The sequence below is a fragment of the Gobius niger genome (genome assembly GCF_951799975.1).
Source record: "Gobius niger genome assembly, chromosome: 12".
In the NCBI taxonomy this organism is placed as follows: domain Eukaryota; kingdom Metazoa; phylum Chordata; class Actinopteri; order Gobiiformes; family Gobiidae; genus Gobius; species Gobius niger.
The window spans coordinates 23,241,465-23,257,212 of NC_136863.1; the positions used below are offsets into that span (position 1 = coordinate 23,241,465).

The 15,748-nt window shown below is 42.3% G+C and overlaps 1 protein-coding gene across 10 annotated transcripts in view; it reads right to left on the bottom strand.

Annotated features, from left to right (window-relative positions):
• Positions 1-212: 212 nt before the first annotated feature.
• The window catches only part of phf21ab (PHD finger protein 21Ab), a 29,097-nt gene continuing 13,561 nt past the window's right edge, over positions 213-15,748 (bottom strand). For 5 of the 10 annotated variants that reach the window (XM_079568548.1, XM_079568545.1, XM_079568547.1 and 2 more), the window contains 13 exons: positions 13,450-13,596; positions 11,876-12,109; positions 10,111-10,203; positions 9,064-9,393; positions 7,400-7,513; positions 7,268-7,319; positions 7,075-7,154; positions 6,923-6,983; positions 6,183-6,292; positions 5,486-5,641; positions 4,649-4,724; positions 4,481-4,584; positions 213-2,987 (listed from right to left, as the gene is read on the bottom strand). In XM_079568548.1, the coding sequence (XP_079424674.1) occupies positions 2,292-2,987; positions 4,481-4,584; positions 4,649-4,724; positions 5,486-5,641; positions 6,183-6,292; positions 6,923-6,983; positions 7,075-7,154; positions 7,268-7,319; positions 7,400-7,513; positions 9,064-9,393; positions 10,111-10,203; positions 11,876-12,109; positions 13,450-13,596 (2,253 nt within the window). In that variant the 3' untranslated portion in view covers positions 213-2,291. Of the gene's footprint in view, positions 2,988-4,480; positions 4,585-4,648; positions 4,725-5,485; positions 5,642-6,182; positions 6,293-6,392; positions 6,416-6,922; positions 6,984-7,074; positions 7,155-7,267; positions 7,320-7,399; positions 7,514-9,063; positions 9,397-10,110; positions 10,204-11,875; positions 12,110-13,449; positions 13,597-15,748 lie in introns of all 10 variants that reach the window. The other 5 variants (XM_079568549.1, XM_079568550.1, XM_079568551.1 and 2 more) reach the window with 5 other exon arrangements.

The following is a 15,748-nucleotide window of genomic DNA, read 5'->3' on the forward strand; positions in this document are numbered from 1 at the left end:
TGGCCAAGGTTTGTAGATTTCCACTTTTAAAAATGTAACACCGAAGAAGACCTTTGACACAAGTGAAAAGGCTATTTTAGACGCTTTTGTTTTGTTTTTGCTGCACTGCCTTGCTGCTATCCACCCACAAATGGACACTCCACTTCAAAACAAAACTAACATTTCAGTCTAAAATTGGAAAAAAAAATATATAGTTGAAAGCACGATCCGAGGCACCGGCAATGGACACACCAGAGTTTTGTTAATGCCCCAAACTGAACAAGTCGCCAATAATCACCATCTCACCGAACGTACAGCCACTTACTACAGCGTCATACATCTCAACCTAGACATGCTCCTTAGAGAAAACCATTTAAAGAAAAAAAAAAAAGAAGTTACAAAAAAAAAAAAACAAGCCTCCAATTTCTTTCTTTCTTGAAGTTCGAAAGAAATGTGGGTTCCCTCCTAGAAAATATTGGCAATGTGGGGATAAGTCACATCACGACGAAGATGCATACTCTGCTCGGATCCATATTGACGTACAAAAAGCTCCTCAGCACTTCTTTGTAATGCAGCAAGCTTGTGCTTTAAGTCTCGGGATTTGCGTATCTAGAGTTCGTACGGCAAATCTCGCCATTTTAAGGACGACGCAGCGATCCTTAAAAATGTTATTGTTGAAATAAGCTCTCCCGTGTCGGCCCCGGAGACACCCCTAACCGTTATCTACAAGACGCCAATGATTTTTGATCTCTCACTACAGTAAGCGGACTTTATCCCTGCTGAATTTTGGATACAACATCATTTTGGCAGTTCAGGTTTTTTTTTTTTTTTCAAACATATAAATGTACAACAAAGTTTTACACCACCACGTCCTTCTCGTCCAGCAGGGTTTTTTTTTCTCTCTTTTTTGTCGGAAACGGAAAAAAAGCACTTGTTTCTGAAGACTAGGAAGACCTGAATATGTATTTCCATTAAAAAAAAGAAACACAGCCCAGATAGTATGGTGTTGTGTTGCTGTAGTTGTGGTGTATGTGTTGTTGTTGTTGTTGTTGTTGAACTTTTGCGATATTGCAACTTCACATTTAGTGCTCACAGCTGACACACTGGACTCACAAATGAAAACTCACTACACTTCACTTTTAGACACCAACGGACAACATCTGCTCGGCTACGCGGCCCGTTTGCCCCCGTCCCACGAACCACGACAAGATTTAAAGAGATAAAAGTGACAAAAACGGACACAAATTCGACTAACATCTTTCCAATTGCAATCGGACACATATTACAACAGATCAGCATTTTTTTTTTTGTATAATTCATCCTTTTGAAGTTTTGTCCCGTTTTTTTGTGTGTGTTAATAATCAGCTGTACATTTATGCAGTTGCGTTCAATTATTTTCTTTATCCAAGCACCAATTTAGCACAAATGTAGATACTAATAAAATCAACATTTAGGTATGAATTTGGCCGGTTTAGTTCTTGTTCGAGAAGTGAGGTTAATATTGAGTGGTTGGTTTAAAGAGAGGGCGAACAGGCGTCTCATTTCATTGGGCTTACGCTTATCACAACACTGCTTTAGACCAGTAAGCCCCTCCCACAGATGTTGCATGTCATGGGTCTGTATTATTTAACAAAACTGGAGTGGACAAAGTGTGGCCAACGTTTCTTTTTTTCTTTATATACTTTAGTAGAAAATTAGTTACTTGTCCGATTATATACTTTTAGCATCCTCTGTTTCATAATTTCAACACTGCATTTGTTGGGGAAATATAATGATTTTGCGTCTAAAATTGAACAAATCTATTAGTACACAGTTATTTCAAGACACTTCATTACACACAACTTTGAAATGATCAATATGCTATTTATGGCGATGGTAAAAGAAACAAAAAACTCCTTTTGGGTCTTCCCCATGCAGTACCGCACCTGTCCACTAGTGTAGGCACCTACACTGATCCAGTTTAGTGTAATACGCCCATGTCGCATGCTGCTAACAGACTGTGTTTCCTTGTCCTGACAGAACACAGGGGCCACTAGACAGGCACACTCTGGTTTGGTGTTGATACGTTATTTTTTCTCCCACCGCTCGACGTCTATCACTAGTTGGCATGACGACACTCAGTGGGCGGAGCCTGCATCGCCCCACAGTCAGGTGACTTGGGCTGTTTATATTATCTACCATTGACACAGTCTGACAATACGATGCAAACGAACAACATTTATACAGATTGGCAACTTCAGGGCACCGATCGGCGCAAGCAAATGTCTTCATTGTTTTAAATATAGGTTTGAAATCCCGCGACTCGGAGAGCGTTACTTGTCAGTGTCCGAACTGCTGACGAGCGCTGGCAAACAGTGCTGGGAGGGTGCTGAGGTTTTGCTGTTGTTGTTGGGAGCCTCTTGGTCGGTTTCTGCAGAGATGACGACTGCGGCGGCCATTTTGTTTTCAGAGGAGACGGGGTCGGTGGTGTTCCCCGTTGGGCTGTGTTCGGGGCAGGCAGGCTCGGACGTCCCGTTAGTGGTGACGGGTGGTGGGGGTTCAGAGGGGGTGTCATCGCCCCCCGGTGGCGCACCTGTGTCTGCTGTAGGCTGTGTTTCTGTGGCGGTCCCAGCGTTACTCACCTCTCCACTCTGCTCTTGTCCACCGTTATCCGCTGACGGGACGCTGTTCGCCTGCTCAGTCCCCTCCGTCGCCTCTGTGACCTCATTCACCTCCTTCACCTCCCTCGCCTCTCCTGACACCGCACTATTGGACGTAGCGTTGTGTTTCTCTTCACTGTTGTTAACGTTTGAGTCTGTGGACACCGTTTCCACAGAGTTCACCTCTGGTTTAGTTAAAGTCGGGACGGCGGGAATGTCCTGGACCTTAGGGGTGTCCGCTTTGGGCTCTTTCTGTGCCTGGTTGAAGTTAAAGGCTTGTATGAGGCGAATCAAGTGTTTGACTTTGTCCAGGGAATGCTGCATGTCCTTCTGTCGGGCCAGGATGCTGTTTTTGGTCTCCATGCATTTCTAAGGGACAGCAAAGGGATAAATGAGTCTCAAGGTGGAACAAATTCAAAACCTTCTCTGACAATTTAAAACTCAAAACAAAGCTTTTGTCAAGGATTGTTGAACAATGCTTGTTTGTGCACATTGGAATTCTTGTGCAGGACACTCCAGAGCTCCATTAAACATAGTAAGTAGGAAATGAAATGGTAATAACACTTTCTCCTAGGACCGAAGAATTACGATTAGGAACATTACTCCACTATTTTCACATTCAAGACTTTATACTAGGGGAGGGAATCTTATTTGTATAGCACTTTTCACACAAGTGAAAGCAATTTACACAAGGTAAAGCGATACTGGCATTCCCTCACAATCTCCCAACGAGGACCGACCCCGTTTAGTTTAAAGGTTCATTACCGTATTTTCCAGATTATAAGTTGCACTTTTTTTCATAGGTTGGCTGGGGGTACGTCTTATACCCCGGAGCGACTAATATGTGATTTTTTTTTTTTTTTAAGTTAAATATATAATTGCACACGCCACTAGAGGGCACTGCAGGCTAATCGAGCAGCAGAAAGAAAGTTTGGCGTGTGTGAGAAACTTGAGAGGGACTGGCAAAAAGAGGAGGATACTCTGGCTGCAATGAAGAAAACAAACAAAGCTAATCACGGGCTAAAAGCTCGATGGCCACAGCTAGAGGAACGAGTTTGCAGGTGCCCAGGTAGTTGCCAAGGCGATTGTTCAGAAGTGACACCGAGGATGAAGATTTCAATGGATTTAGTGATTTAGAGTGAGATGGAGAGTTTGATGTTCTTCATGCTATAGTTATTTGAACTGTTTATGTGACGTTAACATGTCAGACACCTATGTAGTTCGTTGTTTATGCTTCACATAGCTAACCATCAATGTGTTACGTTAGCATACCGTACGCCTGTTCAGCCTATGGTTTTTTCTTCATTAGGCAAATTTTGGCTGGTGCGTCTTATACTGCGGAGCGACTTATAGTCCGGAAAAACGGTATGTAGCTTTAGATCACGTTGGGTCTCTACAACGCCACTGAGGCCACTGTGTGGAAAGTAAAGGCACCATGCCGACCACCTATATAGGCGCTGGTCACTACAGGTGAAATATGAAGAAAAAAAATCATTCACATAAACAGTTCCATGATGTAGTTTTAAAGGCCCATTGGACAAACATAATACTAATGTTCATCAATCAAACAATGGATTTGGATGAGGACCTTATTTAAATCTCATATTTGACTGCCTGTAGTCAACATCTCCATGCAGATGTATTTGCAACAAAATAAATGCTTGTATTTTGTTCTACTTATTGGGTAAAATGTTACGCACTGTGGCTTTAAGTAAAGAAATATCTTGTACTCTATTACAGATTGACTTTTCCTATGTCAATGAGCCACTCTTTCTTGTACCTACGTCAAACAAAGCAGCACCAAACGAACACTTTAAGACACCTTATAGATGGTGCACTTGTAGTCTAAATGTATTTCTTACCGTTATGGAGTTGCTGAGCTGCTTAACTTTTTGCTCCAGTTGTTCTCGCTCCAGTTTTAGTTCAGAACTCCACTTCATCAACTTCAGCTTCTCCTCTTCTTTCGCTACAACACCATATTAAATATTTACTTTTGCCATCCATACTCAGAGCAGCAATATTGAACTCACCTTCTTTGTAAGCGATGTAGGAATGAACGATAGCCAGCGTGCCGGGCCAGGGAATGGCTTCTTCTTTTTTCAAGATCTGTGAAGAAGCTTGTTATTGTCAAAGCTGCAAAGACTCAGACATGTCTCATGTAGGCATCGAGCCCCATCGTATGGTGAGGCTAAAAAAAGTCGAGCGATGACGTGATGAACGTGAGATGCCAATCGTTACACGGTGAATGAGACAGAAGCACAAATAAAAACAACAGTGCATCGTGTTCCTGCTTACAAAGGGTTGAACAGTCCGACATTCACTTCTTGTCTCTTTATTTGGGTTTGCTTTACTTTTGTAAATAATATGCCCAAATGTATTTTAAAATACTTAAGAAAGAAACAGGTAGGAGTTAAACCCTTTTACCATCAAGCATATCAGTATGGTTCGGTTTGGTTTAGCACAGCTCTGGTTTATTTACATGAAAATTTAGAGTTTCAAAACTTAACCTTGCATCATCCTGTTGTAAAACAGCCCAATCACACGCAGCTATATAAAGTGCAACAGTTTGTGTTTTGTTAAATTACATACATTTAGAAAACTGTATTGAGATCTACAGAGATGTTTGTCTTTTGTTGTTATCCCTATAGCGACCAGTCACAAAAAGACCAGGCGTAAACCAGGCTTTTGTTCATTTGTGGAAGACGTTTTAAAAAGTACATCAACAAACCTTAACATACTGTTCACTCTCAGCTAAACGCCCCACAGCGGAAACTAGCCAGATTAGGTTTTGCCGAAACCGAATTGAACCAGACCAAACTGCTCGGTGTAAACAAGGCTTTTTTTTTTTCTTTTAGCTTCTCATTTACCTGATCTTGGCATTTTGGACAGATCCACATGCCTTTAGGAATGGTTTTCAAAGGTGGATCCAGGCAGTCGAGGTGATAAACACGAGAGCAAGTGTCGCACATGAGCAACTGTCCACTGCGTCTACACACAGTGCAGAAATCCTCATGGATGTCTCCCTGCGAGAAGGAAGGGACCATCAGTGTCAGCCACAGCCGCCCCGCGCCGCTCGGCAACCGGCTGGCGGGGCAGCAAGGATCCGACCAGTTTAGTGAGTTTGCCTTCTATCTACTGGTATGGTGTGTTAATTTACTCATGTGGTTCAGAGGTTACTTTTTAAGGGTTAGATGTGTCTTAGTGGTTTTAAACAGGAGTGAGATTAATGAGTGTGTTTTTACATGACTTCTCAGTTCTTACAGTAAAAAAGCTAGCTGTTCAAACTATGACAACAGCTTGTCCACGACTGAAAGCATCTCCAACGGCCTGCATACTAGTGGACTATTGTGTGCGTGTTTTGTCCCGCCCCTAGAGACTTATTACATGAGTCATTAGTTCCCGGGACGCTGTTCACTTTGTAAGGCTGTATCAAAGTAAAACCAGGGGATGGCAGATGGCGTTTATGGAAGACAACATAGTGATGAGTGCTGATGTGTGGATGGTGTGGATGGGACAGAGAGCAGCGGGCCTCTCTGCGCGGTCCTCTGCCCCAGCGGTACTTACATCCGCAGAGCTGGGGCTGGGCAGAGGGAGGGGGCGGACAGGACTGGAGGGGGAGTTCGGGGTGAGACTGCCCCGCTCCGGGACACCGCTGCTGAATTTGGGTGGACGACCTGGGTGAAATGACAGACGACAAAAGACGAAAAACAGAAAAAAAAAAAAAAAAGAAAAGATGGAGAGGGGGAGAGCACAACCGTAAACAGTCTGACATACCTTCGAAAGGGAGTCTTCGTTGGCTATGGGGCGGGGTGCAGCAGGAGCGACAGAGGGGTCAGAAGCACAGATAAAGTGTTAGTGCAGTAGACTGGGCCCACAGACTGAGCCCAGTGCTAACTACAGCAGGAGGCTAAGGAGGCTATGAGTCAGGGCGGCTGTAAGACACCTGTGAGCTTCAGATTGAGAAGTGGACAAACTAACACAAGACAATCATGGTTACTGCCTTCCATTTACTTTAAACCTATAACAAAATGTTTTCAGGCCACAGGTGTTTTATAACCCAAGACTGGAAAGAAATTTAAATTTGAGTTTTTAATGGTTAACATGGTTAAAGTTTCATAGATTATTATATACTTGTGCAGAAGGAATTAGAAAGCAGAAAAGGGGGACGAAGACTTCTCAAAGCATGACATTAGTCTTTAGTAAACTAGTACTTGTTAATTTGCAACTTAGTATGTCAATTCATTCAAGTTTAATTCTTTTATAACATATTACAAGAGAACCACATGTCAGTGATTTATACAGACCTCGCTTTCTCGTTCCCTGGTGCAGAGGGCTGTTCAGGTAACTCACAGCACTCTTTTTCCTCTGCAAAACCAAAGACTAGCGATCAAACACATATCTCTTCTCATTGAAAATGTTCAGTAAATTTAAGTATGGTGAGTTTATATAAACAAACCTCTGGCTCAAATACGGCTCCACTGTAAACTGGATTGGCTGTTGTTCGTCGTTTTCTCTCTTGTCTTTTGCTCTGAATTTCTGCAAAACGAAAAGTATTGGTGTTATTTAAAATCTATATTAATATTACAATAATTCAAGACGCATGTAAAACCTTTGTGAGATTAAACGTAAAGCTTATGCATCAAACTTACCTTCCAAGTGGTCGTGTGTTACAAGGCCTAAAGACACCATGAAGGCCAGTTTCTGTAGAAGACAAAGATACTTCAATTATAGGTTACATTTGACAATATGCAGGGACTTAACCATCCCGCCGCATTGAGTACCTCTGGGTTCTCTTCTCTTTTGGGTCTGGGGGCTGGAGACGGAGGAGGGGTCGCGGAGGATAGGACAGGAGTGAAGACCTTGGGTTCGGCTGCACTCACTGCTTTAACAGTCTGCTGCAACGAGGACGCAGAACGACGCAGTTACGTTTTAGTTGTTCTGTGTGATGTTACTGTGGACAATTCTTAACGTTATAAGAATGTAAATGTGGTGCTACTGCCATCTAGTGGTAGTATATCAGATTACATATCCATACTCATGTAATGAAGTTGTTTACGAATGTTGAATTTAATCTGAAGACTTTGTTTCATATTTGTGATATTAAGTGCTCGTTGGCTAAATGGGATTAGGTCTGCATGATGTGGGGAAAAATTTGAGAATTGTGCTAAGGACATTATTTTTCATCTTCAAGAGCATTAAATTGTTCAAGGGCAACCAGTTAAAATAATATCCTGAAGACTTATTATATGACGAATTCATGCATTTGAATTTGTCATATACTAGTTTCAGAAACAAATAACTGTATTTTTTAACATCAAGATGTGAGAACTGTTATATTTCTTAGAAAAAAGTCTCAAGGGCTACTGGGGATGCCTCCAAAGAGCACCTGGGTGCCCATTGGGGGCATTGGGTGGGTGATGGTGACAACTTTGACTGGGGATCCTCCAACTGGCAGATTTACAGTGTGATTAACAGCTTCAGCATGGCTGATCCGATATAATGTTGAATTATGGATTTTATAAATGTGGTGAACAAGGTCGTAAGGTAGGAGCTTTTATCTTGCGAGCGAAAGGCTAGTGTTCAAAAATTATAATACAACATGTAAACAACTAAATATAATTTAAACTTCTTACAGGCCGATTCTTTTTTGTGTAGGCTCGTTCAAAACGTTGCGCTAGTTTTAATTTTTATTTTGTTAGCCGCGTTAGCCTCAAGACAAAAACACCCAGCGTTATAAACACAGAGATTTAATCCAGTGAAGTCGTTACGTCTCACGTAATATTTTCTAACCTGCTCCAGACACATCGGAACTTTTATTCGCTGTCCTTTACAAATCAGCTATCGCTTCATTTCTGTGGGACCTGCTAATATTTAATAGGAAGAGATAGCGGACAGGAAGGACAGCGGTGGGTTTGCTGTCCAGGCGGAAATCACGTGGGGTCACTGTGCATATAGCCGATTGTATCCAGGAAGTACAGAACGAAACGCTGACACCGTAGAACAAGAAACAGCTAGATTAAACAGGATTACTCAAAACTGTATGAATGTTGTATACTACTCCAGGTATGTCTTTGGCGAGGGCTTTGACGCATTGAGTTGCCTTGTGTGTGAAATGTGCAGTATAAATAAAATTGCCTTGCCATTGTAACAGGGTTTGAAGCTCAACAAAGTCAATTTTGTCTAATATAATGAATGTATTAGATTTAAAAAAAACTGTTCTATGATAGGCAAAAACAATTCACAAACAGGGCATTGCATCCCCTGAGCTGTAACAGATGGTTAATGATAATTTGGTGATATATTGTGTAGCTCATCATGGGCATCATCTTTGTTTTTTACACAAGGCAAGTAACAGGTAATAGTAACAGGTGAATGAATTCCTGCTTTTGTTCATAATGTACTTATATTAACACGATATAAACCTTGACTATGGCACTGCTCGTACCTTGGGCTCAGTGGCGATGCTGCTGATCTGGATGGCCTGTGCGTTGGTGGAGACCGCGGTCAGGGTGTGAGTATGGGCAGGGCTGGCGAGGCGCGTGGCCGACACAGGGGTGGTGATCACGATCCCGGTGAGTGACGTGGTGCCCGTTTTGGCGCAGGGCTGGCCGTTCACAATCCGGACCTGGTGGATGGGGGCGGCGGAGGGCAGCGAGGTGGCGAGTTTGGTGGCCAGCATCACGGGTCGCTGCAGCAGCTGTGGGGCGGCCATCATGGGGGGAGGCGGGGCCGGGGCGATTGGGACGTTCGCGGGCGTGACCGGTTTGGGCCTCACCTGCTGACGACAAACAGCCAATCAGAGGAACGGCATCGACGGGACAAGACGCTGCTGAGTAATGCTACTGCGGTGCCACTACAGCGAAGGTTTGGACAAGTAAAACGCTCAGAGTTCATGAAGCCCTTCAAATAATTTAAAATAAATATAATTAGTGCATTTAGATTCTCTATCATATTCTGCAAAACCACAGTACTCCAACAACTTGTTTCAACCATTGTCTACTGGTTTTAGCTTCTATGAGATTTTCAAGCTGCTTCACTCCAGTTGTAACAGTGTGACGACAGGTTTACAATACACTTTTGACAGACAAGACACACACGCATTTCCCTTTTGCCGTTTAAAGTCGAGATACCAGAGCTCCCAGTGACATTACTCAGCCCAAATCAACACCAGATCTGTCACATAAAGGGTTAAAACATCGACAGCCAACACAAAATACCAACAAAGCTGCAGGAAAACAAGCTCTCATCACAAATGCACTCTGTTACGACCATTCACAGGCAGAGGACCTTCAGTCGGTCAGTCGGAGAAAATTAAAAACACAACGAGAGGAGAGCACAGAGAAGAACAACGTTTTTAGTGCCACGCAAAAAAACAAGGCATGAGTGTTTGCTTTGGGTGCACTCCTGCCCTCTGCTGGAGAGAGTGAGCAAGTCACCTCATGTGGGCCACAGACACGGGTCAGAGGGGGGGGCGGGGCCAAAGGGGACGCACCTGTGGCTGATAGGTGGGCCGAGGCGTCAGTCTAGGAGGAGGGACAAACTGAGGAACTTTGATTGGCTGCGCGTTGGTGGTGGTGGCCTGCACCTGGACACAACCACATCACAGTGGGCCTCCGCTCACTTCACTACAGCAGCGGCACCACTCACATCACACCTGGGCCTATTAGTCAGTGGTAATTCAACTGTGGGAGTGTATGGGTTTACTTTTCATGTTAAGTAGTTGGAGTGAGTAAACTATGTTACAAATTTGACCTACATGATGATGCAAATACCTTCAACCGAAAACATGCAAGTTCAATGTTCAAATTAATTCATTGGCACCTGAAAAGACGTGGGAAGAAGAAAAGTTAATAAACCCACCTCATTTTTCATCAACAACCACAGGCGGTCAGCAACATAGTATATTTACTCAAGTACTGTACTCAAGGAGGAGTTTTTGAGGATTTGTAGATCCTCTTTTACTCTTATTGGAGAAATATTGGACCTGTATTATCTGTACTTTTACGTACAAGTACTTAAACCACCGCTTCAACTTCACACAAAGAACTTTCCCATACTTCCTCCTGCCCCTTTAACTTCAACCCAAGACAATGATCACATGGGCCATATACTCATATAATTAATTAATCCCACAGTAGTTTCAATACATGATCAAAATACACAATACAGATATTACATCGTAATAGTAATTAGATGCAAACAATGGTAATTGCCAAGTATCAGTACTTTATCAAATATGCAACACTTTCAATACTTGTGTTTGGCATTTTTATCCTGCACTCCTTTGTTTTCCAGTAACAGTTACACAGCACTTTGTTACATCTTGTGTTAATGCACTTTTCAATCTTAACCCCTATAAGCTTTAATGCATCAGCCTTCTCTACTTTGAGCAACCATAATTGTATAGTTATGAATTTTGAAAGAAAAATGAATGTCAATTGCTCAAATAAACAACAGCGTTTGGTTTATAAACTTTGGACACATGACTTTACACATTTTAAAGGCCCTATACCTGTATATATATACACCTTTCAATTGCAAACAATGAAAGGGGAAGCCACTAAATTAAAAACTTAGTTGTGGTCCAAACTTATTCGTAACTTTCCTAATATATTTGTAGCATCCAAATTCTTTACAGGCACAGGTTTCTAGGCACATTTCACAACTTGCAGGGTCACTTCTCAGGCTCACTGTCACAGAAATGCTAGAAAAATAGCCTGAAAGTTCATAAAATTGATACAAACGTTGTATAATTTGATGAACGCTGTTTTCCCCACAAACGTTTGTGTTTAAAAAAAAATGTCATGCCATTTCTATAAATGGCATATCATAATTACTTACAGTATCGCAATCCGTATGGGATCAGCCACTGAGTATCGTGATACATATCAAATCGTGACAAAAGTGGATTGTCCCATGATGGCATTATTATGGACCAAAGCTTTACATCTTCTTTCGAACATATACCTCAACTGTGCTGGTATACAGAAGCACATACAAAGTTATATTATGATAGTATGTCCGTCTGTATCAAACCTGTAGTCGTGGTATGTTGTTTTATCCATTGTGTTTGAAACATGGTACAGGCCTCTAGATCTTGGACAATAAATGTGAAAGACTCAAACTAGAAGCCTTTGTCGCCACCGCTCACCGCAACATCCCAACCAGCGTAACAAACAGCATCACAACTGAACGCTACACATGAGACTGGTCTAAACTGTTTTAAATGGACATGTGGAGGAGAAGTCCGCTCTTACCAGCATGGCGTTCTTGGTCACCAGTCGAACGGGCTCTCCGCTCTGATTGGTCAGTTTGCTGGCCACCTGCAGGTTGATGGGGGTGTTCTGGTCCGGTTTGGTGATGGCTGTGGTTACCATGGCGACTGTGGTAGGGCGTGGGGACAGGACGGAGCCCGTGAGAGTCGGCGCCGCGGCCGCCTTCAGCACCAGAGGAAGAGTCTTCGCCGTGAGCATCGGCGTCACCGTCAGCGTCTGAGAGGAAACACTCAGCAACTTAACTTTTTACATTTCATTTCAATGTTTGGTCAATAAGCTCTGTGCGCCGAGTGGCTTTGGCCAACTTCCTGTTGACCAGTGTAGGGTAAAGACTACTTCCCGTCAACATTTTAACAACAGGAAACAGCTAGCCTAGGGAGTTAGCATCAAGCTGTTATGCAGCATTCTCAGGACTTAAAGTGAAAAGAAATCCTGAGCCTGCACTATCTGTGGCTCAACCAGGACTTTTATCGATACTACTTCTCTTATCGATACTGCTCATTGATCCGGTACTTTAACGGTACTCTTAGTGGTACTGTAAAAGGACAATAAAAATGCTAGATGGGGCTACTGTATATAGGCAATGTAGCCTAGGCCTATATTTTTTATTACACATTTTATTACACATTTCTCTATGTTTGGACCTAATTTATTTCCAATTAGTGCAAACACTTAATATATGGGAGGTAAAATACAAGTACAGACCAAAATGTAAAGTAAAGTTAATATTTTTCAAAATCATCTAGTAAATAAAGGACTAAGTCTCCTAAATGTTTTGTTAATCAGTTAGATTTGGCCGTAGCTCTGGGACTGAGCCCAAAGTAAAACTTAGTGCTGCAAAATATTGAGCCACAGCCTTTCCGCTTGTGTCCAGTTTGCGGAAAAAATAGACTCGAAACTCTTAAGTTCGGGTATTTGTGAATGGAGAACAGTGCGAGGCTCTGTTTAATATGAAGGCGTTACGTTTCACTTTTTACAGCGGGTTAGCGGCAGCAGCTTGGGGGGGTTTCTGAGAATAAGTTTTAATGTTTTACACCGCATGTCTTTCCCGTGCATACCCGTCCCACCGCGCACACCGCCTCAAGAAGGAGGCACGCAGTGGAGCGGGGCAGGTCCGACACCGGGGGGGTACCGGGGATGGACAGATCGGTGTATTATTCAAGTCAGATTAAAGTGCGTCCCACTGTAATTTGCAGGTTGATGAATACATTTTGCTTGCACCGGAGGCCGAACTGCCCTCAAGCCAGAAATTGCTATTTAGCATTTAACACAACTTTAGTTAAAATGCCATAAAACGTAGAAAGATGGGTAAGAAGAATGTAACTCATAAATGTCACACTCTTTAGGGAAAACAAAAGCCGAAACAATGAGGCCACACCAAAAGCCTGATCTCGTCTGATTGTGGAAGCTACGCACTGTTCTGGCCCACGATTGTTTTAATTGCCTGTCTGTAATATATAATTAGACTCCAGCTACAGTAGGTTAAGTAAGCACGTCAACACAAGTCAGCTGTGTTGTTCTCCAGATAAGCTCTTGTGTCCCGTTGTGGGTGGTACCTGTGTGATGCCAGCGGTGACCTGTGCCGTCTGCAGGAGAGTGGCTGGTTTGACCTCGGCTGTGATCATCCCGCTCTGAACCTGCAGCTTCGGCTCTGGCTCCTGCTTCACCATCAGCTCCTTCCTCAGCTGCTCCACCACCTTTTTCTGGAACAACAGCAGCGGCAGTGGATTTACGTTTGTGTCTTTTACAGACACCACACTCAAAAGCTGCATTACAACAAAACATAACGTGATCTGCTCTTACTTTTGACATCAAACCAAAATCAACATAAGTGAATATAAAAATATAAACCACTCCGGACAAATCCATATTTCAAAGTCCATGCTATTCACAAATGGCTACTGGTGTGTTAAATCAAGCCCTATTGTAATAATCCAAGTAGCCTACTGAGCGATACAGAAATAGCAGCGGCGATAAAGCAAGCCAAGAGAAATGTATTAATATAAAGACCAATTTTGAACATGTTCTTGAGTACAAAAGAAGTAATAAAAGTCCCTGTCTAATTCATCCATGTAGCAGAAGGTCGGACGGACACAAAAACGATCGTGAAGCTTGAAACCGAGATAAAACACTCATCTGTCTCCATGGCAACACTCTACTTGAGGACATTGCGCTGGCTTCCAATGCTTCAAAGAAAAGTTTCTTTAATGGTTCTGGTCTGCTGGACGTTTCCTGAGTGAGGACTAAATATGGTATAACTTATAGCTTATAATTAGACTCTTCAAACTCATATTGTTACCATGGACTGTATATCAGTGGACTAATTATTGTCCTTTTCCGGAAGCCCCAGGAAGTGGGAGCTGGCTCTTGTCCTTCTTAACTCCACATGTTTGTCTTAACACTTGCAACGGTAGCTCGTGCTTCACAGCTAGAAGGTCCCGGGTTCGATTCCCACCTGGATGGGGTCTTTCTGTATGGAGTTTGCATGTTCTCCCTGTGTCTGCGTAGGTTTCCTCCAGGTACTATGGTTTTCCCTACTACTAAAAACATATACAGTAGGTGAATCATCCAGATGTGTCCCCTACACTGTCGCCCACTGCTCCTTGTGGGTTGTCCCAGCGTTGAACAGTTGTTGTATAATGACAGATAAACCTTAACATCATTGTTTATTTTTCCTTTCGCAGTTTTCATTTTAAATTGTCACCCTATTCAAGCCGTTAGCCCCCACAGTCCATCGGCAATTCTATGATAGTTACTTGAAATGTTTATGTCCGTCTGTATTTGCAATCTCTTTTTAATTGTATATCTATAGCACATCGAGTTGTACTTGTGCATGAAGGGCGGTGTATAAATCCAACAGAGATGAGAAGAGCCTCCCCTTAAATGAAGGCTTCTTCTGGACATGCTTAAAACATCCAAAGAGAGCTGAATCCTAGTTTGAAACATTTGTTATTTCAAATTGCTCACATGTCATCAAGGATATTAAATAAATTCACTGTAATTGAAAGACAACAGGCTAAAAATAAATGAATAATTAGAATAGGACAGAGAACATGCAGTAAGGCATAGCAGTATGAGGTTAGACATTCAAATAAAGGAACACGTTATAACCTGAAACTATAAAAACTAGCTTAGGCAGTAAACACAGCCGTTAGCCTCAAACACAGACAGTGGCAAATCCTGAAACACATGTTTCCAGTGGGATCCTGCACAGAATGGCTTATGTAACAGTGCAACTGGTATTTGGCCTGTCTAAACCTGCTTCTTTTTATGGGAATATAAAACTTTGACGTCAGAACTACAAATTGCAATAAATTCATATCCAGTAAATTTACAAAGAGTGATATTCATAGCCGTGATTCTTTTAAAGTGTACAAAAAGTACACAGTGAGGTATTTATTTAAAATCATCGCTGAGGTTGAAGGAAAATGGCTGTTTTAATACTGGCCAGAACTGGTCTGGACTTGCTGTATATTAAGACCAATTACTAAATATGACATCCAAACAAATGGCTTGTGCACCTCTGACAGGCGTTATACCGTTCTGCACAGCAACATGGGGACGAAATGTAGAAAAAAAAACTTTTCATGTTGATTTCTAGTTTTTTTTTGTTCCGTTTTTTTTAAGTAAATGTTACAACTTGTTTTTTGAGGTAACATAAAAACAAAGTCAGCAAAAATACGCAGAACGGTGTTAAAAATAGGACACGTGTTAAAAATAACTTCACAAGTCAGAAAGAAAAAAACAAAACAAAGAAAAACAAGGACGAGGCTTCGGCTGCGGATTCAGCGCAGTCCAGGCAGTGTCAATAAATACACAGACTTCCTGGTTTTGTCTTCACAATGTTCAGACTAC